At 35.1% G+C, this 24,907-nt stretch overlaps 1 protein-coding gene across 1 annotated transcript; it reads right to left on the bottom strand.

Moving 5' to 3' along the window:
• Positions 1–3,405: 3,405 nt before the first annotated feature.
• On the bottom strand, positions 3,406–8,436 carry CGCS363_v002018 (Bloom syndrome protein-like protein; the record flags this gene model as incomplete). The annotated part of the gene is made up of 2 exons (XM_036633867.1): positions 3,406–7,987; positions 8,039–8,436. 2 exons carry the CDS (start codon positions 8,434–8,436, stop codon positions 3,406–3,408), a joined length of 4,980 nt encoding a protein of 1,659 aa, XP_036502201.1.
• Between the last annotated feature and the right edge of the window lie 16,471 nt (positions 8,437–24,907).

Genomic DNA, 24,907 nt, shown 5'->3' with positions numbered 1-24,907 from the left:
CCCTAACCCTAACCCTAACCCTAACCCTAACCCTAACCCTAACCCTAACCTACCCCTAACCTTACACCCTAACCCGAATACCCTAACCCTAACCCTTAACCCTAACCCTAACCTACCCCTAAACCTTCCTTTCATCTAATCCCCTAACCTTTCCTTTCATCTATCCCAAACCTTGTTCTTTTATTCTATCCCTAACCCTTTCCTTTTATCTATCCACTAACCCTTTCCTTTTATCTATCCCTAACCTTGTTCTTTTATCTATCCCTAACCTTCTCCTTTCTCTATCCCTAACCTTTTCTAATTCCCCTGTCCCTAACCCTTTCCTGTTGCTCTCTCTCTATCCTCTCTTACTCCTAACCCTAAACCCTCTTAAAACGCCTTTACTATCTAAATTCCTGTTTTTGTATTTTCCCTTGTCTCTGCTTCGCTCCTGCTTTGTCTCTATCCCTCTAACTCTTGCTTTGTCACTAACCTCTTTGCTATATACTAACCCTACCTTTTTTTTTTCTCTTCCTTCTTCTTTCTCTCTCTTGCTCATCCTTTATTCCTTCCATCTGTATCTTTCTCCTCCTAATTCTTTCCCTTGGACCTCTGCTTTAATTCTCGTTCGTCCTTTATATTGTAAACTACCCCCTTCTAAACCTTACCTCTTCCTTTCTACTATCTCTTCCCTTTTATATCTTCACGCCTTCTCTTATCCTGAACTTATACTTACGGTTTACCTTACTATATTTTTATCTACCTCTTTTAAACTTGAACTTGTTGATTATTTTTACTCCCTTTCTTCCCTAACCCTTCTGTCCTTATGTACTGAAATATTCTCCTTGCGATGAACTCCTTACTTTGATATCTCCTCTATCTACTTATTATCAACCCCTCCCCTATCCTAAACTGATTCCCCTGTACTCCTGCCTACTGGTAAAATGTGTCCTGCTTCCCCTTCTTACCATGCCCCTGACCTTATGATAAAATGGTTGTCTTTGGAACCTTATTCGGCTTGTTCTGTGTTAATTTATCTGGTGCTTACTATTCCTCTATATCTTGGTGTTATATAATCTGTATATATTATGAACTTGGAATTCTCTATAATGCTGCCCATCCACTTGTATCTGAATGGGAACTTTTGACTCTGGCTTTGGACTGGAATCTCTCTCTCTCTCTTATTTATGCCTGCTTATACTAACTACCTTACTTTATTAATATAAACACCCCTCTTGTTTTTCCTTTACTTTATCCTTAACTTTTATCCCTACTCTATTTTGAACTTTTTCTCTACTCTAACTCTTACTTTTATTTCTGCTCTGTTTCTAACTTTCTATTTCTACCCTATCCTTAACCCTTTTCTTTTAACCTATCTCTAACCCTCTTCCTTATTCTAACCTTTACCTTTACTTCTGCTCTAACCCTAACCTTACTCTTTTAACTTATCCCCTACCTTGTTCTCTACCCTATCCTTGACTTTTATTTTTACTCTATTTCTAACTTTCTATTTTCGCCTTGTCCCTTACCTTTTCCTTCATTCTAACCCTCACTTTTATTTCTGCTTTACTTCTAACCCCTTTCCTTTAACCTATCCTTTATCCTTTTCTCTGCTCTAATTCTGCCCTTTATTTCTGCTCTATCCCTAACTCTTATTCCTGCTCTATCCCTCACCCCCTTTTTCTTTTACTCTATCCTAACTTCTAATCCTGCTCTATCTCGAACCCTTTCCTGTTGACATATCCCTAACCTTAACTTTGTACGATCTCTGACTTGCTTATGCTCTCCATCTGTGGGTTGCTATATGAACCTTCCTCCTTCTTTCTTACCTAACTCTGTTTACTTATTATTCCTCCTTGTTATCCTGTCTGTGTATGTTTCCTTTCTCCCTCTAACTCCTTTCTTCCCTTTCCTACTCTATTATATATATTAACTATCTACCTTATGAATCTGCTATCTTTCGTTTGTTACTTATTAACTTCTCCTCTCTTACTTACTCTTCTAACCTTTTGGTTTATAACCTTTCTCGTGGTACATAACCCTTGTTTTGTGAATAACTTATAACTCTTTTTTTACTATCTTACTCCCTTATCTCTCTCTCTCTATTTACTCTCTAATCTTCTTTATAACGACTCCTATACTCTTACGAACTCGCCTCTACGGACGAACACCTTACTACTCGGCCCTTTTGTTATACTATGCTACTATGCTATCTAATCTAAAACTGGTCCTGTTATCTTCAACTCTGTATCTGTCTATATTATGCTTATATTCCTATGTTCCCTTTTCGCTCCTCTCCTTGCCCTCTTTACTTTTGTCTCTTTCTCTGCTCTTTATATTCCTCCCGTCTTCCCTATCCCTTCTCTCCTCTCTATACTTTACCCTTCTTGCCTCTACTTTCCTCTGCTCCTTGGATCCCCCCTTTCTTGTTGCTTGCTAATTGTATGTCCCCTCTATTATCTGTTTCTTAACTCTATCCCTCCTGAACTTTGCTTTATTGCTGACTTCTATTTCTGCCCTATTCTTGACCCTTCTGTTTGCTGTATTCCTGACTTTGATTCCTACTCTGACCTTAATCCTTCTCTTTAACCTATCTCTGACCTTTACTGTGTACTAACCCTGGCTCCCCTATACTCTACCTCTATGGGCTGCTAAATGAATCTCCCTCCCTCTCTTTTACTGAAATCCGTTTTTTTACTTTTCCCCCCTTGGTCTTCTATCTGTTTGTATTTCTATTTCTCTCTGTCTACTTTCTTTCTACCTCCCTTTATCTTTAACTACTGTCTACTGTATAAATCTGCTATCTTTGGTATGTGATTCTTTAATTCCCCCTCTCTTGCTGACCTTGCTACCCCTTTTTGGCTGTAATTTTTCTCGGTGTACTCTGCTCTCTTTCTATAACAAATCTTTTACTCTTTCCTATTATCTTAATACTATTCTCTTTCCCTCTGCTTGCCCCCGAATCTGCTTTATTATAACTCCTATACTCTTACTAATTCGCCTTTGTTAACGAACCTCTTACTGTTCTGCCCTTTTGTTCTGCTATGCTATCTAACCCTAAAACTGGCCCTGAAATCTTTAACACTACATCTGTATTATATTCACGCTCTTACATCCCCTTTTTACTTCTTTTTTTTCCCTTCTCTCCGGCCCCTTTCTCTGCTCTTTCCATCCTTCCACTGTTGCCTATACCTTTTGCTGCTCCTTGTATTCCCCCCTTCTTGCTCCTTGCTCATGATTCATCCCCTCTGTTACTCTTTGTCATCTTCCACCTCCTGCTCTCTTGTGCTATTAAATCTTTCTGTGTGAAAAAACATCTGATGCTCTGTTTTCTATTATCCTTTACTACTATACTTCCCTACTCCCTACCCTAAACTGTCGTACTCCTATGTACGGCCCCTACTCGCCCCGCCTTGCCCTGCCTGATCACCCCTCTGCTACGCCCTCTACTGCCTTCTGCCACAACTGGCTTGTCAACCGGCACAACTTGCTTGACTGCACCCCTCCCCATTGGATCATCTGCCCTAACCACTTATATACCTCCTTCTCGCTCGATGCCCACTCCTCTAACCCGTCCGCTCTGCGCATCGCCCTCACCGTCTCCTCGTACACCCTCGACCCCACACCGATCGTTGCGACGGCGAACATCGTAACCATCAACCCTTGGTACTGGCATGAACCGCCCTCGACCTCCGTGAACCGCCCGCCGTCCTCGCCCAACGGCTCCCATCGCCGACACCAACCCTGCGGCAATCCGCAATGGAAACAACTGCTGAAATTCTCCATCATCCGTCCGTCGAACATGGCCTCTTCCATCTGCCTCCTGTACTGCGCCGTCCACCCCCACGCCTGCTCCCCGCGGCCTGGGCAATCGTCTAACGTGTGCCCGTCGCTCTCTCTCCGGCGTATCCCGCAATACGTGCACCGTCCCGCCCACCGCGCCAACTGCTGCTTGAACGTCTCCCCCTCCTCCCCTAACCCTGAACGCTCTGCCCTGGCCTGCCACTGGCGGAACTGCCTGGCTTGCTGACTGGTCTCGAACGCGGCCCTGATCTCTTCGTCTTCTCTGGCTCCATGTCCCTCTCTATCCCCGTCCTTGTCCCTATCCATATCTCCATCCCCGTCGTCTACCCACATCACCTCCGACGCCCTCTGCCGGCATATGTCGCATGCCTCTTCGCCCTCCTCGCACCCTGGACGGTCCACCCGCCCGTCCATGACCTCGTCTAACACAATCCGCCGGCATACCTCTCCCCTGATGTATGTCCTTGTTGACACCTCCCATCCCCCTCCGGCTGCCCTCCCATCTTTCTCTGCCTCCCCTGCCTCCTTCTCCTTCTGCTTCTCCTTCTCCTTCTCCTCCACGGCTGCCCTACTGCATATAACAACCGACCGGCTTGGCTGGCCGTCTCGCCCGGCACGCCCGCTCTCCTGGACGAAATCCCGCAACCGCCGCGGCATGCCCGCGTGGACCACCAACCGCACGTCCGGCACGTCGATGCCTAACCCCAACGCGTTCGTCGCCACGATGACGCCCCCATCGGCGCCGTCGCCCATCCTCCACGCCTCCAACCTCGACGCCTTGTCCTCCGTGCTGCCGATGCTGCTGTGGAACGCTGCGCACCCCAACGCCTCGGCCATCCGCTCGACGCCCTCGATCGTGCTGCTGTACACCACCGCCTTGCCGCGTGGCTGCTGCCGCAACCAATCCCTGACCTCCTGGCAACCGCGCTCCTCGACGGCGCTCAACTCGCCGTCCTCACCCTCCCGACCTGACCCTAACCCTAACCCTGACTCTGCCCGGCGCCTGTGGCTTGCCGCACCACGACCACGACCACGACCCCCACCCCCTGACCCTAACGCAACGACAACAACCCCATACTCGATATTCCTCCGCGTCGTCGCCTCGCGGAACACCCGCACCCGCTCCTGCCGGATCCCCGTCACGGCGAAAAACTCCCGCTCCTCCGCCGGCGGCAACGTCGCCGTCAAACACACCAACTGCGCCCCGAACTCCTGCACCGTCCGCCCCAACGCCCGCAACGCCGGCCGGAACCCCCTCGACCCATCCAACACGACGTGGCACTCGTCCAACACCACCCGGTCCAACTGCTGCCGCCGCTGCAACCGCCCGACGAAATCCCGGAATCCCTGCGTGACGGCCGACTCGGGCGTCACGAACACCACCGTTGCTGCGGCCGTGTTGGCCCGCCCGCCGCCGCGCCACGTTGTCGACGCCAACCCCGACCTCGAACACCGCGCGTCCATGTCGGTGCGCAACGCCACCAACGGCGTCACGACGATCGTCACCCCGTCCGGTGCGCAATACGCCGGCAACATGAACGACAAACTCTTGCCGCCGCCCGTGCCCGTCACCTGCACGATCGGGTCGTCCCCGCGCATGATCGACCGGATGACCCGCTCCTGCTGGCCGCGGAACGCCGCCCGCGGGTCCCCCATCATCTGCCGCAACTGCCCGCCGGCGTTGGCTAACTGCAACCGCGTGAACCGCCGCCGCCGCTGCCCTTCGAACTCCTCGTCCGCCGCCGTCGTCGCCGTCCGCCGCCGCTTGGTGGGTGCCCCGCCGCCCCGGTCCTCCGCCCCGAACCCCAACAACCGGTGCCACTGCCGGCTGACGGCCCGGAACCTGTCCCGCAACGCCGCCGTGCCGAACGGTGCCTCCTGGTACAACCGCCCGTATATCATCCCCGCCACGTGCGTGCCGTGCCCGGCCTGCAAATCCAATGCGCTGTCCTCGACGCCTATGTCGTCGTCGTTGTCGTCGTTGTCGTTGTTTTTGTCGTCTGCCCGTCCGAACGCCTCGTTCAAATACCGGTTGGCGATGGCGACGGCCATGTGCCGCCACCCGCTGATGTTGATCTTGCTGCCGACCAACCGCTCGCTGTGCTGCTGCATGATCCGCCTTGCCTTGTCTGACGTCCACAACCGTTCGTCCGTCCACGGCGCCCGGCCGGGGGTGGCGTTGGCGCTCTCGTCTGTGATGGTGTTGTCACGGGCGTCGTCGTCCTCGGTGTTGTCACGGGCGTCGTTGTCCTTGGTGTTATTGCGGCGCTCGTCGCCCCTGGTGTTATCACGGCTCGCCTCGCCCGCCGCCCTGCCCCTTACAACCACGTCGTCCGCCCATAAAAATGCGCTCTTCCGGTCCGTCTGATGGATGATGCCTCCTACCTGCTGCCAAAACGGCAACACTAACCATAAATACCACACCAACAACTCGCCGACCTCGCGCGGCAAATACCGGTGTATCACCTTGGCCGTCCCCGTCTGGCGGTAATTCTTGTGGTACGACGTGACGAAACATATCATGCCGTCGTGTGCGAACACGTTCCTGACCCCGCCGTTGGCCGTGTTGCTGTGTCTGATGCCTGCTAACTCGGGCGCCCGCGCCGGCTGCCCTGCCACCATGTGCATCAACATCCACAACCGCTCCCGGAACGATTCCAACGCCTGTCTGTATGCCTGCACCGTCCTCTCGCGGTATGGGTGGTGGCTATCGCTGCGGTTGGACGTGACCTCCTCCGCCTGTCCTGCTGCTGCTGCTGCTGCTGCTGCCACTGCCGCCGCCGCCGCCCCTCGCGTTGGGTCTAACCACGCCCGCCGCCGTGCCTCCGACTCTGCGATGCGCCGTGCGATCCACCCCTTCCCCTTGCCCACCCACGCCTCGTTGCGGTCGTCGTGTAAAAACGAATACCCCGGCCGGTCCTGGCTGTGGTCGTCGTGCATGCTGTCCCACCTGATGGCGGGCAACGCTGCTGCTAACGCTGATCGGCCTCCGTACCCATCGCCGTGCCCGTCCCTGTCGGGATCATTATCCCTATCCCCATCCCCGTCCACCACCGCCAACTGCGCCAACAACGTCCGCGCCTCCTGCGCTACCCCGTGGAACATCTCGGCCAACTCGCACACCCGCACCCGCACCCGCCGGAACGATATCCGGTCGCCGCTCCAATCCACCATCCCCGGCGCCACCGTGTTAAACCGGATATGCATCCCGTACGTGCGCGCGTCGTAAATCCAATTCATCGCCCTGGGCTCGTCGTCCGGCCGCCCGGGCATCCGCGTCATGAACCGCCGCACCTTGTCGCGCACCAAATGGAACACGCTGCTGGCCTCTTCGTACGCCGCCTCGGCCCCTTTGGTCGCCGTCAACGCCACCACCTCGTCCTTCCGCTCCAACCACGCCTGGTACACGACGAACATCTTGGCCACCTTGATCACGGCTGAATAATTCGTCGTGTACTCCGTCGCCTGGTGCCACCCGCCGTCCTCGCGGATGCCCAACACCGCCAACGCGCCGATCATCGCGCTCTCCTTTTGGCTCTGCTTGTACGGGTCCTCGATGATGGCGATGATGGCGTCCAAACACATCCTCTCGACCTCCTCCGCCTGCGCGGCCTGCCTGCTGCCGACATCCGCCTCGACACGGCTGGTGAACGCATCCCACAACGACCCCTGACGCATGGTGAACCGATACGGCGGCCGCTCGCGCTCCGGCCACTCGTCCATGCGGAACCATATGCTCACCATCTTACGCCAAACCTCCTTGTACCGCTGCCACGTGTCGTCCTCCATGCGGTTGTCGAATGGCCGCACCGGCTTCTGGCCGATCTCCTTCCGCTCCGCCTCGAACAACACGTCGTGCCCGACCTTGTGCGGTGCTGCTGTTGCGCATGCCTTGTCGGCGACGCTGTTGAACACGGCCCATATGGCCTCTAACGTCTCCTCGCCATCCTCAATTGGTCGCGTGGCCTCCTGTAACTGCGTCTTGTTCAACCCTTCCAAATCCCTCGTCCACCCGACGCGGTACAACCACCCGTTCGGCTCCAACTTTTCGTCCACTGTACTGACCTCCTCGCGCGCGTCGGCCTCGAACCGCTTCTCTTGGTTCTCGTGCAACGTGACGAACCACGCCGTGTCGTCCGTCCCCGGCCCCGATGGCTCGCTTTGAACGGCCACCCCTAACCCCCGCCCGACCTCGAACCATCCGCTTGCGGCCCGTGTTAAAAAAAAACGCTGGCATGGCACGCCTGTTGTCCACGGCAAATCTCTGACTGCCGTGGCTTTCTTGCGCACATTGCCCCCCTTCTGCCAATCATTCGCCCACCGGTGTTCTGCCCGGCAATGCTCCTGCATGTTTCGCACGCGGCGGCACACATAACGGCATGCGTGGCAACGCAAACCGTCCGCCCGGGGCGGTGCGATATGGGCAACTGGCTCGACCGTGGGGTCTGGGTATTGAAACGACTGCAAATCGGCCTGGCTGCGGATGATGCCGGGAATATCGCCGACTAATCCGGCGACCTTGCTCCTGGCCTCGGCGGGGATTGACCGATGGTTATTCCGCAAATGCGCCGTGGCTTCGTTGGCTAATACGGCGTACTGACATAATGTGCATATCAAAATGGAATACTGCGTGTTGTGGACGAATGGCTCCATCTTTGGCATGTATTGGTTACTTTCTTCTATCTACTGTTTATGACTGGTTCCTCCTGTCCTCTCTTTATAAACTCACCTTCCTGCCCCTTAATTCCATATACTTTCTCCTTGATCTACTTTCCTCCCTGCCTACGTTCCATCGCTCGGTCGGGCTTTCTGGCCTGGCTGATGGTCCTGTTATATAATTGGCTGGTTAATGCGGGGATTCGGACGACATCACAAAAACATCTACTACCCTATTCACCTATTTCTGGACTCATATCACGGAATAAAACACTGAGAACTGGGTTCCTATAATTATACCGATTGTGGCTTTAATTGCATGCTACTTTTACCTATTTTACTACGGAAAATCTCAACGGCTTCCACCTTGCTGTGAACAACGGTTTCCGCCCTTGTCTCAACGGACCCACCTAATTCCATGGTGGGGCGTTCAATGGCTTCCGACGTCAGCCATCGTGGACGTGATGTTAGATGTGCTGTGACTTCGTTCGCTACTACTGCATACTGACATGATGTGCATATCAGAATGGAATACTGCGCGTTGTGGACGAATGGCTCCATGTTTACCTATACGGATGGCTTGCTTTGGTCTACTACTATTAAATGATTCCTCCTGTCCTCTCTTTATAACCTTACCTTCCTGCCCCTTAATTCCGTATACTTTCTCCTTGATCTACTTTCCTCCCTGACTGCGTTCCATCAGTCGGTCGGGCTTTCTGGCCTGGCTGATATCCCTGTTATGTGATTGGCTAGTTAATGTGGGGTTTGGGACCGCATCACGAAAACATCAACTACGCTATTCATCGATTTCTAGACTCACCTTGCTGATTATCGAACTGAGAACTAGATGGTTATAATTGCCTTCATTCAAGCTTTCATTGCATCCTACTTTTGTGTATTTTACTGCGGGAAATCTCAACGGCTTCTTCACTACTGGAAAACAACGGCTTCTACCCCCTGTCTGCACGGACCCACTTATTTTTTGGTGAGGATTTCAACGGCTTCTACTTGAAGCCATCGTGGACGTGATGTTAGAACTGGGTTCCTATAATTATACCGATTGTGGCTTTAATTGCATGCTACTTTTACCTATTTTACTACGGAAAATCTCAACGGCTTCCACCTTGCTGTGAACAACGGTTTCCGCCCTTGTCTCAACGGACCCACCTAATTCCATGGTGGGGCGTTCAATGGCTTCCGACGTCAGCCATCGTGGACGTGATGTTAGGTTATAGATATAAATAATAATAAAGAGGAGTAGGATATTAATAGAGTTTAAAGGCTTATTTTTTTAGCTTTATTAAGATAAGTATATTATAGATAATACTTATTAGAAGGTTTAATTTTAATATTCTAAGGATTAATCTATTAGTTATTTAGATTTTTATATATTATATTTTAGAGATTATACTAGCTATCTATAAGATATTTAGTTTATTAGTTTCTTTATATAGTAGTAACTTCTTTAGCTTTATTATAGCTATAAGATATTAGTAGTAATAATAATAAAGGCTATAGTAGTATTATTAGTTATAGCTATAAGATATTAATAGTAGTAGTAGTAATACTAATAGTATTAATAGTAGTATAAATAGTAGTAATAGTAGCTATAATAGCTTATCACAGCTATAAGATACTAATAGTAGCAGTAATAGCTTATTATAGCTATAAAATAACACTAATAGGTATTTAGCTATAATAGTAATAAGGCAGCTTATTATAGCTATAAAATATTAGTAATAATAATAGCAGCTTATTATAGCTATAAAATATTAGTAGTAATAATAAGACTAGCTTATTACAGCTATAAGATACTAATAGTAGCAATAGTAATAAGATAGCTTATTATAGCTATAAGATACTAATAGCAGCTATAATAGCTTATTATAGCTATAGAACGCTAATAGCAGCAGTAAGACTAGCTTATTATAGCTATAAGATATTAATAGTAGTAATAGCAGTAAGATAGCTTATTATAGCTATAAGATGCTAATAGCAGCTATAATAGCTTATTATAACTATAAGATACTAATAGCAGCAGTAAGACTAACTTATTATAGCTATAAGACGCTAATAATAGTAGCAGCAGTAAGATAGCTTATTATAGCTATAAGATACTAATAGTAGCTATAATAGCTTATTATAGCTATAGGATACTACCTTCCTATAGCTATAATAGAGGCGCGCCTATATATATATCTATATGTATATATATGCATGCGTGCGCGCGCATATCCTTTTAAGGGGAGAGGAAAAATAAGCCCCTTAATATAGGTAGAGCTAGTTGCGCACACCTTACTACCTTAGTGCTTATAGCTTACTACACTAAAACTATAACTATAACCTCTACTTCTTAACCTTAATATAATAATAATAACTTTATACTTAATATTCCTCTATATTATTACTTTATAGAACACTTATACTTACTTTAGCTAGATCTTTATTATAGTAAAAAACTCCTACTCTTCTATTAATAATAATATTACTATTAAATATACTAACTACGTCCTAAACTCTTATATTATCTGCTTTAATATTTATAAGGCTAGCTAGAACCCTTTTAACCTATCTAATATAATATAGCACTTATCTAATACTACTTAGTCTAACTGCTATTACTACTATAAACACCTAATAAAATCTTAGAATCCCTTTATAATAACTAACTTAAGTGTTATAAATACTACTATTATTGCTATTATATTAGCTTACTTACTGCTATACTATATTATTAATGCTAACTCTAACCTTAAACACTATATATCTATATTAATATATAATACTACTAATAATATTATAATAATTATTACTCTATTTAGTATATAATATATTAGTAATATAAATAATAAACTCTTATTACTACTTATACTTATTACCTATATAATTAGGTTATCCTTATATATAATTAACTAGATAACCTGCTCTTACTAGCTATAGAATGCTATTTATAAGTCCCCTATTATTTATTATAACTACTTATTAGTATTAGCTAACTATAACTATATAAACTACTACTATTACTACCTTTTAAACTCCTTATCTACTATTATTATTACTATCTACTACTACTTAATAAATATCTTATTACCTTAATCTTCTACCTTAAACCTTAATAACTAATATTACTACTAGCTAATAGCTTAAAACCTATCTTATAATGCTACTATACTAAATAGTACCTCCTAATATAACTACCTATATATTATCCCCACTATATATATACTATACTTAGCTTATAAATCTAATATACTATCCTTAACGCTTATATTATTATTATTATTATTATTATTATTATTTTTATTATCTACCTACCTAAACGCCTTATTTAAATACTAGTTAGTAATAGTAATAGCTATATACTACTACTTATTAATATTAATCTTATTACTAACTAACTACTTATTATGCTATTATATAATCTACTTTGCTTTATCTAACGTTTATAACTATTTATCTATTTATAGCGCCTAGCTAGGAGTAATATTAGCGCTCTTATCTATAATAGTGTTCTTATAGGTGTTATTATCCTTAATATTATTATAAGTGTTATTATCCTTAGTGTTATTATAGCGTTTATTACCTTTAGTGTTATTATAGCTTACTTTACTTACTACTCTACCTCTTATAACTATATTATCTATCTATAAAAATACGCTCTTTTAGTTTATTTAATAGATAATACTCTCTACTTACTACTAAAATAGTAATACTAACTATAAATATTATACTAATAACTTACTAACCTTATACAGTAAATATTAGTATATCACCTTAGTTATCCTTATTTAATAGTAATTCTTATAGTATAACGTAATAAAATAAATTATGCTGTTATATATAAATATATTCCTAACCTTATTATTAGCTATATTGCTATATCTAATGCCTACTAACTTAAGCGCTTATACTAGCTGCCCTACTATTATATATATTAATATCTATAACTGCTCTTAGAATAATTCTAACGCCTATCTATATACTTATATTATTCTCTTATAATATAGGTAATAACTATTACTATAGTTAGATATTACCTCCTCTACCTCTCTTACTACTATTATTATTACTACTACTACCCCTTATATTAGGTCTAACTATACTTATTACTATACCTCTAACTTTATAATATACTATATAGTCTACCCCTTTCCCTTACTTATTTACACCTTATTATAGTTATTATATAAAAATAAATACTTTAGCTAGTTCTAGCTATAATTATTATATATACTGTTTTACTTAATAGTAAGTAATACTATTATTAATACTAATTAGCCTCTATACTTATTATTATACCTATCCCTCTTAAGATTATTATCTCTATTCTTATATCTATTTATTATTACTAACTATACTAATAATAACTATACCTCTTATGCTAACTTATAAAATATCTTAGCTAACTTATATACTTATACTTATACCTACTAGAATAATATCTAGTTACTACTTTAATCTATTATTCCTAATACTATTATATTAAACTAAATATATATTTTATATATATATATATTATAAATCTAGTTTATTACTTTAAGCTTATTATCTAGCTAGCTAAATATCTATATTATAAACTACTACACTTTATTATATATTAAATAAAATATACTACTAGTTACTTTATATATTACCTCAGCCCCTTTAGTTACTATTAATACTACTACTTTATCCTACTGCTCTACTTATACTTAGTATATAATAAATATCTTAGCTACCTTAATTATAGCTAAATAATTTATTATATATTCTATTACTTAGTGCTACTTATTATTTTTATAAATACTTAATACTGCTAATATACTAATTATTATGCTCTCCTTCTAGTTTTACTTATATAGGTCCTTAATAATAGTAATAATAGCGTCTAAATATATCTTCTTAACCTCTTCTGCTTATATAGCTTACTTACTACTAATATTTACTATAATATAGCTAGTAAATATATCTTATAATAACCTCTAATATATAGTAAACTAATATAATAGCTACTTATAGTCTAATTACTTATCTATATAGAACTATATACTTATTATTTTATACTAAACCTCCTTATATTATTATTATATATTATCCTCTATATAGTTATTAAATAGCTATATTAGCTTCTAGCTAATCTCTTTCTGCTCTACTTTAAATAATATATTATACTTAACTTTATATAAAGCTACTATTATATATACTTTATTAATAATACTATTAAATATAGCCTATATAGACTATAATATCTCCTTACTATCCTTAATTAGTTATATAGCTTCCTATAACTATATCTTATTTAACCCTTCTAAATCCCTTATCTACTTAATATAATATAACTACTTATTTAGCTCTAACTTTTTATTTACTATACTAACTTCTTTATATATATTAGCTTTAAACTACTTTTATTAGCTATTATATAATATAATAAACTATATTATATTATTTATTTTTAGCTTTAATAGCTTATTTCTAATAGCTACTCCTAACTTCTATTTAACCTTAAACTATTAGCTCCTAATATATAATAAGAAAAACTACTAATATAATACCTCTATTATCTATAATAAATCTCTTACTACTATAGCTTTTTTCTATATATTACCCCCCTTCTACTAATCGTTCTACTATCTATATTCTACTTAGTAATACTTTTATATATTCTATATATAGTAATATATATAATAGTATAAATAGTAATATAATCTATTAATCTAAAGTAGTATAATATAAGTAATAGGTTTAATTATAATATCTAAGTATTAAAATAACTCTAATTTAGCTTAGCTATAGATAATATTAGTTATATTACTAACTAATCTAATAATTTCTACTTTAGCTTTAATAGTAATTAACTAATAGTAATTATATAAATATATTATAACTTTATTAGTTACTACTATATACTTATATAATATATATATTAAAATAGAATACTATATATTATAAATAAATAGCTCTATTTTTAGCTATATATATTAGTTACTTTTTTCTATTTATTATTTATAACTAATTCCTCTTATCCTCTCTTTATAAACTTACTTTCTTACTTCTTAATTCTATATACTTTCTCCTTAATCTACTTTCCTCTTTACTTATATTCTATTACTTAATTAAGCTTTCTAATAGTCCTATTATATAATTAGCTAGTTAATATAAGGATTAAGATAATATTATAAAAATATCTACTACCTTATTTCCTTATTTTTAAACTTAAATAATAAAATATAATACTAAAAACTAGATTCCTATAATAACTTAGTTTATAGCTTTAATTATATACTACTTTTATCTATTTTACTCTAGGGAATCTCTATAGCTTTATACCCCCTCTATATACTAGCTTTAACCCCCCCTCTCCTTAGCCCCACTTTTAATCCTAGTAGTAGCTATAATAGCTTTAATATATAGCTGTTGTAGATGTGATAGTAGGCTAAATACTAAATATTACTAAGTTAAGCTTAAGTTTAAATAATTCTATAAATTCCTATTATATAGATATATATATTATTCCTCTCTATTAATTTTAAGAGTAAATACTATATTCTTAGATATAAAGTAACTTTATCTATAATAACTATATATTAATATTCTTTATATATTATAAATAAGAAGTTAATAAAAATTATAAATAGGTTTATAACCTTATTTAATCTTAAAGTATAATTATAAATAAAGTTAAAAATTATTTATATTTTCTAGTAGAAAAATATTAGAAATACTTTATTTATCCCTCTTAATAAAGTATACTAACTATTAAATTACTATAAATTACTATTAAAATAAAATTTATAAATTTAATAATTTAATTAGGTTAAAATAAGCTAGTACTAATATTATCTAAATTATAATATCTCTTTAAAATACTTATATAAGTTAGTAGTTAATAATATTATTATTAATTAGTTTAAACTAAATAAATTACTATTAGTAGTTTAAGATTATTTAAAACTTAATTAAATATTTATTAATTTAACTAAGTATTCTATAAACTAAGAACTTAAATAAGAAGGATATCTATTAGTCTTATAGAACTAACTAGCTAGTAGGGCACTATAAGCAGCAAATATCATATTATATTAACTATATTAGTAGTGATATAGATAAAGTTAACTGCATTAGAGGTAGTAGCTATAATTATAGTATTAATTATAGAGGCTAATACTTTATATAATTACTAATTATATAAGGCGCGCCTAGCTTAATTAATACTATAATAGGCTGGCGTTACTAATACTAATAACTTTCTCTTTTTACTAGCATTAATATAGTTAATAGTAACTATAGTATAATTTAAAAAGAAGTTATTAAATAATATATAATGCAAAAAGTAGTAATTACTAGTAATTATAGTAATTACTTATAACTACTTATAACCTCTACTATAGTAGTTACTTTATAACTATCGCTTAATCCTACTTTAAGTTAGTATTAGTAATTAGTGCTACTTAGGCTTATATAACTTATCCCTCTATCTATATTATTACTAAGTTTATATTAAGGAAGTATATAAGGTATTAGTTAGGTTTTATTTTAGTAAAAGTGTTAGTAAGGTTATTATTACTATTAATCTAATATATTTTATATAGCTTATAGTGTTTATATAACTACTATAGAGCTATAATATTAATTATTAAATACTTCTCTTTTATAATACTTAGCTTAATAAGGTATTTATATAGTAAGTATAAGTTAATATAGATAATAGTAGGTATTAGAGGTAAGTTAAGCTGTTTAGTAATTATTTAGAAGGTTATAGAGATAGTATAAGCTATATTAATATTAGTAACTATACTATAGACTTTAGAGGCTAATATGCTTTAAGTAACTTATTTATTCTTTATTAAACTAAAGTAGATAATATTACTATTAATTATAAACTTATTCTTATTAGAAGAGGTCTTATTAGTGAGAATAATAGTAAAACTAAGCTATAATATTAGGTTAGCATTATTAGTAAATAAGCTGTTAATAAAGATAAAGAGTTTAATAGTTAATAAGTTAATAAGTATAAATATTAACCTTTACGCTAATAAGGCTATCTACTACTATAGTTATATATTAAAAGCTTTAATATTATTAAGTGAGAGGTCTTAATACTAAGTAGTAGTTAATAGATTATAGTATGTTTTAGGCTAGTAGATTAACGCAATATATACTCTATATATATATTATTTAATATATTACTTTTTAATAGTATTAGAAGTAATATTAATATTAATAAGAGTAAGCTTCTTATTTTAACCTTTTTAGTAGAAGATAATAGTTCCTAACTTATTAATACTAATAATACTGCTATTAAATATTAGTAGTTAGTTAATAATAAGTTATTACTTAGCTTTTACTATAAATAAGGCTTTAGTTAAAGCTTTATCTTTATAAGCTAAGAAATTAATATTAGTGAGGCTTAAAGTGTTATTAGTTTATATACTAATAACTATAAAGTTAAGGTTAATAGTAGAAAGGACTAAAAGGTAGAGATTATAGCTTAAAATAACTATTTAGAGAACTTCTCTATAATAATAGCTATATATAGCTTATTAGTAGGTACTAGCTTTAGTAATATTATAGAGCAGCTTAATAACTCTTATAATAGTGCTTTTTAGGTATTAGTTATAAATCTAAATAGGTAAGTATATAAGGATTATTTTATTAAGCTTTATTACTAACTAGATATATACTTATATTATATTATAAAGCTAGAGGATCTTACTAAAAAGTAGTAACTATAAGGTAATAGTGAGGATAAGGTGTTAGCTTATATACTATATTATTAGAGATTATATTAAAATTACTTCCTTATTATTATTAATATATCTTTAGATAATAAAGTAGAACTTTTTATAAGGCTTATTAGTATTTTTACCTTTAATCTTATTAACTATTTATAATTAGAAGATATAGATATTTATATACTTAATAGGGTTATATATAACTATCTTAAAGACGCTTTAATTAATAAGTCCCTTAATTTCAGCCTTATTAGATTACTTAAAGAGGTCTAAGTTAAAGTTAGTATATTCTTTATTAGTTATAAAGATTTTATTAGTAGTGAAGAATATAATAGTAATATTAATATTATTAACCTCTAGTATAAAGTTAATATTAGGGGTAGGGTTAATATTAACTATCTTTATTATAAGTATCTATCTTTATAAACTTTAGTATAGCTTACCTAAAAGTAGTCTTAAGTATTCTTCTCTCTTATAAAGCTAGCTATATTAGCATAATAGTAATAATATTAGTACTAATAATCCTTCTTAGTCTTCTTTTATTAATATTACTAATACTTTAAGAGTATTTAGTAGAGAGTTAGTATTAATAATATCTTTATTTAAGTTATTATAAAAAAGCTTAATATAAGTTAATTAAAATATTCTTAGTTTATAAAGTAGGTTAAGTATATAATCCTCCTTATTAATAGAGAGAAGCTTATATAAGCTAGCTTAGCCTTTATTCTCACGCTATATAAGAATATCTAACTATAATAAGAGGGCTAATATTAATAATATACTTAGGCTATTATATAAAGTGAAAGTATTAGAAACTTAGCGCTTAGCGTATATATAGTAAAGTTTATTAATAGCTTTTTATATAGCTTCTTAATATTTAGTAATACTTAGAGATAGTACTAAATCCTTAGTTACTTAAAGGTAGGTATTAAAGATAAATAAAGTTAGGATTAAACTATTAAGCTTAATAGTATTATTAATAGTCTTAATAGTTATCTATAAAGCTTACTTATAAGGGATAAAAGGGTTTTTAGTATAAATAATATTATAAGTATAATATAAAGTAGTATAGTAATATTTAACTTTACTAATACTATAGTAAGCCTTAATAAGGACTTCTTTAATAGTAATTACTAAAATGTAAGTAGTATACTTAAATTTATAGCTATAGAAGTTAGTGTTAATATCTATAGTAATAAAGTTTAGAGAGCTTTAGTATAAATTAATCTAATATATATATAGAGCTTCTTAAGTATATTAAGCTAATAGATCTTTAAGGAAATAAGCTATATTAAAGCTAATAGTATTATTAATAATATAAAGTATTAGTTTATTACTATTAAGATATATAATATCTATAAAGATCTTATAATTAAACTTATAGTTATTATAAAGAGTGAATTTAAACCTTTTAGGTTAACTAATATAAAGTTAATAGTATTAATAAACTTTAGTTAGATAGGTAAGAAAGCTTTTATTAACCTTATACTTAGCCTTAATAAGGATATATTAAAGTCTAATAACTAATAAGTAGCTAAAATAGTAATAAAGTTATTAAATTTTAATCTTACTGAGGTAATAGTAAGTAATTAACTATTCTTATTAGAGAAGTATTTAGGGATACCTTTATTTATAGATAACTAGAACTTTAAGGTTTTTCTACTTTATAATATTATTAAGGTTATTAAATATAACTTTTATTTTATTTATATTATAAAGGTAGTATAGGAAGGGTATATTTATTAATATAATATAGAAAGTAATAAGATTAAGTAATATAAGGATTTTAATAGATCTTAGTAAGTAAATAAGGTTATTAAGGCTAAATCTAATAGTAGCTACTCTTATAGTGTTAATTTTAAGGTTTAATATTAATTATTAAAGTATAAAGACTTAAGGCTAGCTTACTATTAAATATTTAGAGGTATTAGTATTAAGTAGGATATTTTAGAAGATTATTAATCTATACTTTCTTTTAAGAGAGAACTATAAAGTATATTCTTTAGGCTTAACTATAGTATATAGATCCTACTTAGTAATAATATAGAAAGTAATATTATTACTTAATATATTAGTAATTTTAAAGCTATTAAAAGTGATATTAGTAAAGTAAAGAGTAAGAAATTATTAATTTTTATTATTTAAGCTATCTAATTTATACTAGCTATTTTTAGTATTAGAGTTATTAATACTAAGAGTGCTAAAGTAGTTTAATATATTCTTATTATAGCTATTAATAAGAAGGTTATTAATACTCTTAACGCCTTTATATTATACTAAAAAGTGATTAAAAGTAGGGGTAGAGGTATTTTTATTAATATATATTTACTTAAAGTAGTTAAAAGCTTTATAGTAATCTTTAGTAAAGTACTTTATTAACTAGTAGCCTATTTTACTATAAATATAGCACTTCTTTTTAGATTTAGGAAGTATAAATTAAAAGTAATATTAACTATAAGGTATATATAGGTAATAGCTAAATTAAGAGCTATAATTATAGCTATTATATTAGTAATTAGTTTAGTATTAATTATTAATAAGAGTAAGGTTTATTATAAAGTATTTATAAGTTTAGTTTTATAGTATAATACTAATAAATAATTAAAACTAGTTAGTAATACTTTTATAGTCCTTAGTAAGGTTTATAAGAGTATAGTTATATTTAGGTATATCTTAGTAAGTATTAAGGACTTAATTATAGAGGGTATTATTAGAATAATAGATAGTAGAGAGGGTATATTAGATAGTAATAAGCTTATTAAAGATTATCTTAAGGTATTCTATTTTAGTTTTACTAAGGTTTTTAAGGATTATATAGTTAAAAGTAGTATTATACTACTTAGAGAGATATATTTAATAGAACTTTTTAGTCTTAAAATAAGCTTTAACTTTAGTAATTAATTTAGTAAAGTTAATAAGTATATTATTACTATAGAGCTTATTATAGTAGTAATTAAATACTTTATCTTTAAGTATAATAGAGAAAGTATTTAAGGTTTAAAACTAGTTAATACTAGCCTTAATATAAGAGTTTTTAAAAATTAGAAACTTAGAGTTAAGGATATTATATATATTACCTCTAAATTATATATTATTATTATATAACTTTATAAGATCTATAAGTTAATAAGGAGATAGCTAATTAAGTATAATAAAGTTAAGTATATTACTTTTATTAAAGTTAATATTAAAGCCTCTTAAATAAGTAAAAGTAGTTAATTAGTAGGTTTTAGTAAGGCTTAATTTATATTAGATTAGTCTAAAAAATAAAGCTATATATAAAGAGGTATAGCTAAAAAATATTAGTAGCTTTAGCTTAATACTTTTAATATTATTAAAGAAGTTAATATTTTTAATAGCTTTCTTAAGAGAGGGAAACTTAGCTATCTTATTATTAATATCTTTATTAAACTAATAGTAGAAGTTTTAATAAAGGGTAGTATAGATATTAAAAATAATAGATTTATTATCTTATATAATATAGACCTTATTAGTAATAAAGAAGTCTCTAAATTCTTTTATAGTAGTTTTATTATAGTAGTTAAAAGTGGATTTTAGTATATTTTTAAAATTAATAAAGGCTTAATCTTAAAAAGTAGAATTAGTAAAGCTATTAAGTTAGTAATACTTTATATTAAATAAGAAGTATAAAGCTATTTAATCTTAAGTAGTAATATCTAATTTTATATTAATATTATTAAGCTTACTTTAAATATTATATTTAATTATACTATAAACTCTAATAAGGATAGGGATAGAGTAGTTATTAACTAGAAGTATTAGAGGGGCTAGGGGAGCTAAAAGGTTACTTAGAGGGTTTCTTAGAGGGACTATAGTAGATAATTTAGATATAGTTAAAGAAGCTTAATAATAGTTATTTAAGAAGTTATATAGGTTATTAAAAGTATAGAGGGGTAAATATTAATATTCCTAATAAAGTAAGGTATTAAGTTAAATTATAAGTAAGGATTATTATACTATAGTTATAAAAAGCTTACTAAGTATTATAATAGCTAAAACTTATTTATTTAGTAGATAATTTATTATTTTATTACTTTTATTTAACTTAATATAGTTTAATAGTAGTTAAAGATAGAAGTATAAGGGTTAAGAAGGATCTTTATAATAGATTAAGAGTTAGTTAACTATATAGAAAAGAGTACTAAGGGTAAGTATTAATAAGAAGGTAAGTAGGTTTAATAAGTGATATTATTAATAAAGTAGTAAAGTTTTAAAGATAAGAAGATAGTATAGTAATATTATAGAAGAAGTAAAAGAGCTATATAATAGTGTTATAGAAAGAGTATAGGTTATTAAGAGTAAAAAATAATAAAAAATTCTCTTATAGCTAGTAGTTAATAGTTAGTATTTAGTAGTTAAATAATAAGAAAATCTTATAATAAAGTATACTATATACTATATATATAGGTAATTATTATTAAATAGGTTTAAAGTAGCTATTTACTGTTAATATTAACTTAGTAAAGAAGAAAGTAGTTAAAAGCTATTAAAAGTAAAGTAATCTCTTATTTATTTATTTAGTGTGAAAACTCTACTTATAAGAAGTAGGAAGCTAAGTAAAATAGTTAAGAGTGAAGTAAGTAGTTAACTTTATTATTAATTATAAATTAATAAGTTAATATTAATATTAAGGGTTAGATATATAGTAGATACTTTTTAAGTAAGAAGTAGGAGTAGTTATTAAGACTGTTTTAGGTAAAATAGATTATTTCTTAAGTTATATTATAACTACTTCTATTAAGTATAAGATTAGAAGCTATAAAAGCTATTATTATAATCTTACTATTATTAATACTATAGGGAGATATTACTTAATTCTATTAGTATTAATAATATTAGTATTAATATACTCTTCTTAGAGATTAGAGGAGGGTAAATTTAAAGTAGCTTAGGTAAAATAAGCTATCTTTTTAAAGTTATAACTACCTTAGTAGTATAAGTTGATTAATTAAGTGTTTTTAAGTAGAATAGATCTAAATAAATATTAATAAGACTACTTCTTCTAAAGTTTTATTAATTTATAGTTAATTAATATATTATATAGTAGTAACTATGAAGTTAACTACTAATTAGTGTTAGTCTTATAGGACTAGCTAGCTAGTAAGGTATTATAGGTAGTAAATATTATATTATATTAACTATGTTAGTAGTAATATAGATAAGGTTAACTGTATTAGAGGTAATAGCTATAATTATAGCGTTAATTATAGAGGCTAGTGCCTTATATAATTACTGATTACGTAAGGCGCACTTAGCTTAATTAACGCTGCGATAGGCTGGCGTTACTAATAATATCTAACTATTAGCTCTAAATATATCTATAATATAGATATTTTAGGCATAGAAAGTTTAATAAATAATACTTAGTAATATTTTAATAAATCTTACTTTTAGTCTTTATAGACCTACTCTTTTTTAGGTAGTAGTTTTAATAAATAATTATATTATTTATTATTACTAGTATGATAAGTTATTATAAGTTACTATTAAAATAGAATTTATAAATTTAATAATTTAATTAAGTTAAAATAAGCTCATACTAATATTATTTAGATTATAATACCTCTTTAGAACACTTATATAAATTAGTAGTTAGTAATACTATTATTAGTTAGTTTAAACTAAATAAGTTATTATTAGTAATTTAAGATTATTTAAACTTAAATTAAATATTTATTAATTTAACTTAGTATTATATAGGTTAAAAACTTAACTAAAAAAATACCTTACTATTATTTTTAAGTATATCTATAATATAGATATTTTAAGCGTAGAAAGTTTAATAAATAATACTTAGTAAGATTTTAATAAATCTTACCCTTAGTCTTTATAAACCTACTCTTTTTTAGGTAGTAGTTTCAATAAATAATATAATTATTTATTATTGCTAGTATGATAGGTTATTTCTTATATATTATGTCTTTATAAAAACACTTTAGTAGATCTAGTTTAAATGATCTATAGTCTGCTCCTCCTCTAGTGCGGTTGCTAATCTCAGTCCTATAGGATAATTGCCTTACTCTTCTCTAAACACTGAGAAACGAAGCCTGCCCCTCCCTATTCTCAATCAGTTTCTGTCACATTGACATTATGCCTTTCATCATATGTTATTGTTTCCCCTTTGTGTCTTTGTTCATTTAAATCGCAGTTTCTCTAAATCCAGCTCCAGCTAGACCTCCTTATGACTATCTAGGCTGTGTTAGTCTCACCTTCAGTCAATCAGAAACTCCGTCATTTGAGCTTGAACCTTCTGGCTAAGGCAGTCCAGTCTTATGCTAAGACTTTTGCATCTCGAAAAGCCGGCGGAGTGCTGGTCTGTACTGAAACTTTTGTTTCTGCCAATTGGACAATCCTTTAGATTTCTCTAAGTCTCCTAGAATGGATGAGTCGCTGTGCAACAGTGCTTGCATCAGCAACAGCACCGCTCCATGTGGCTCCGGCGTAGGGGGACGAAACGGAGGTTACTTGACATTGTATGGCCGGCTCAACGGAACAACTTCTTCCATACTCTCCACTGGAAGCTCTCAAAACGCTGTTGTCCAATCGAACACTATCTCGACGTTAGCAGTCTCATCCATTGCTCAATTCACAACATCTGCAACTTCAATGGCCCCGAGTTCTCCAGTCACGATAGTCAATACACCTTCCTTAGCCGGGCAGCCAGGAATTTCTCCCAACTCTTCGACGCCCGATCCTGTTATTAGTGCATCCTCTCTCGGCCTAGTCACTACTGCAACATCTATCAGCACCTCGCTATTGTCTTCCTCGGTCTTCCCAGACGCAACTGTCGGTTCCTCCATAGTCCTGCCAGTTCGTTCGCCGGCGTCCTCCCAGACCGGGACTATCAGCCTCACTTTCAACAGCGTTGAAGGTGACTCTACGTCAATGACATTCAGCGCCACCGGCCTGTTAGTCAACTCATCTGCAAACGTTACAGCGTTAACAAGAATACCACCTCTGTCAGACTCACCTATAACGCCCGCACCGACTGCCACTGCGACGGATCGCGTCCGCCTTGTCTTTACTGTCATTCCTTTGCCTCTAGGCCCTGGAATCCAATCTGTTTCCTGAGGTCTGAACGCCGGCTGTATTGTTTGTGCATTACTTGAACGTTCATTTTGCATTTTGGAGATAATGTACTGTGAGAAATAACGAAGGCATGTCGCGTTTTGGTTGTAATGTATACTGTTAGAAATAAAGGCACTTAACCTTAAGATATTGTTTCAGATGGCTGAGGGCTGCGAAGAGTTGAATCTCACATAAGCTGATAAGTCCGCTATTTACGTAAAGGGGCCTTCAGCATATCCTTAGTGAGTAGGAATTTCACTGGACATTATCACATGAATGGCAGCAACCTTAGAAATATCAGCCTTTCCAGGACAAGCACCTTTATTGTTATTATTTAAATTAACGAAGCTTGATAGACTTCCACCATTTGCTGTCGCAGGTGGCATGCACACTGCTCCAGAGAAACCATTCTTCCCTTCTAACTTTTCTTGCTGCAGGGATACCATTGCGGCCAATATTGAAAGATAAGGATTTGTCCATATCCGCCAAGTGGGAGTTCAAACGACTGGGATTTATTGCTGCTGCCGCTTGCAAGGACACAAGCCATTCGCTGCAGCCCTATCCGTAACCTTTGCTATGTTTTTAGCCCAATTTTCAATGATGAGTGGGAGATGTGGCTTGATGGGCTTCCTGAGCGCGTTTAGGTCCAGACCGGCTGGGCATGG

The sequence above is a fragment of the Colletotrichum siamense genome, assembly GCF_013390195.1.
Source record: "Colletotrichum siamense strain Cg363 chromosome Unknown KSG_Cg363_contig01, whole genome shotgun sequence".
Lineage (NCBI taxonomy): Eukaryota > Fungi > Ascomycota > Sordariomycetes > Glomerellales > Glomerellaceae > Colletotrichum > Colletotrichum siamense.
Note: the sequence above shows the minus strand (reverse complement) of the source record. Positions and strands in the feature narration are given on the sequence as shown.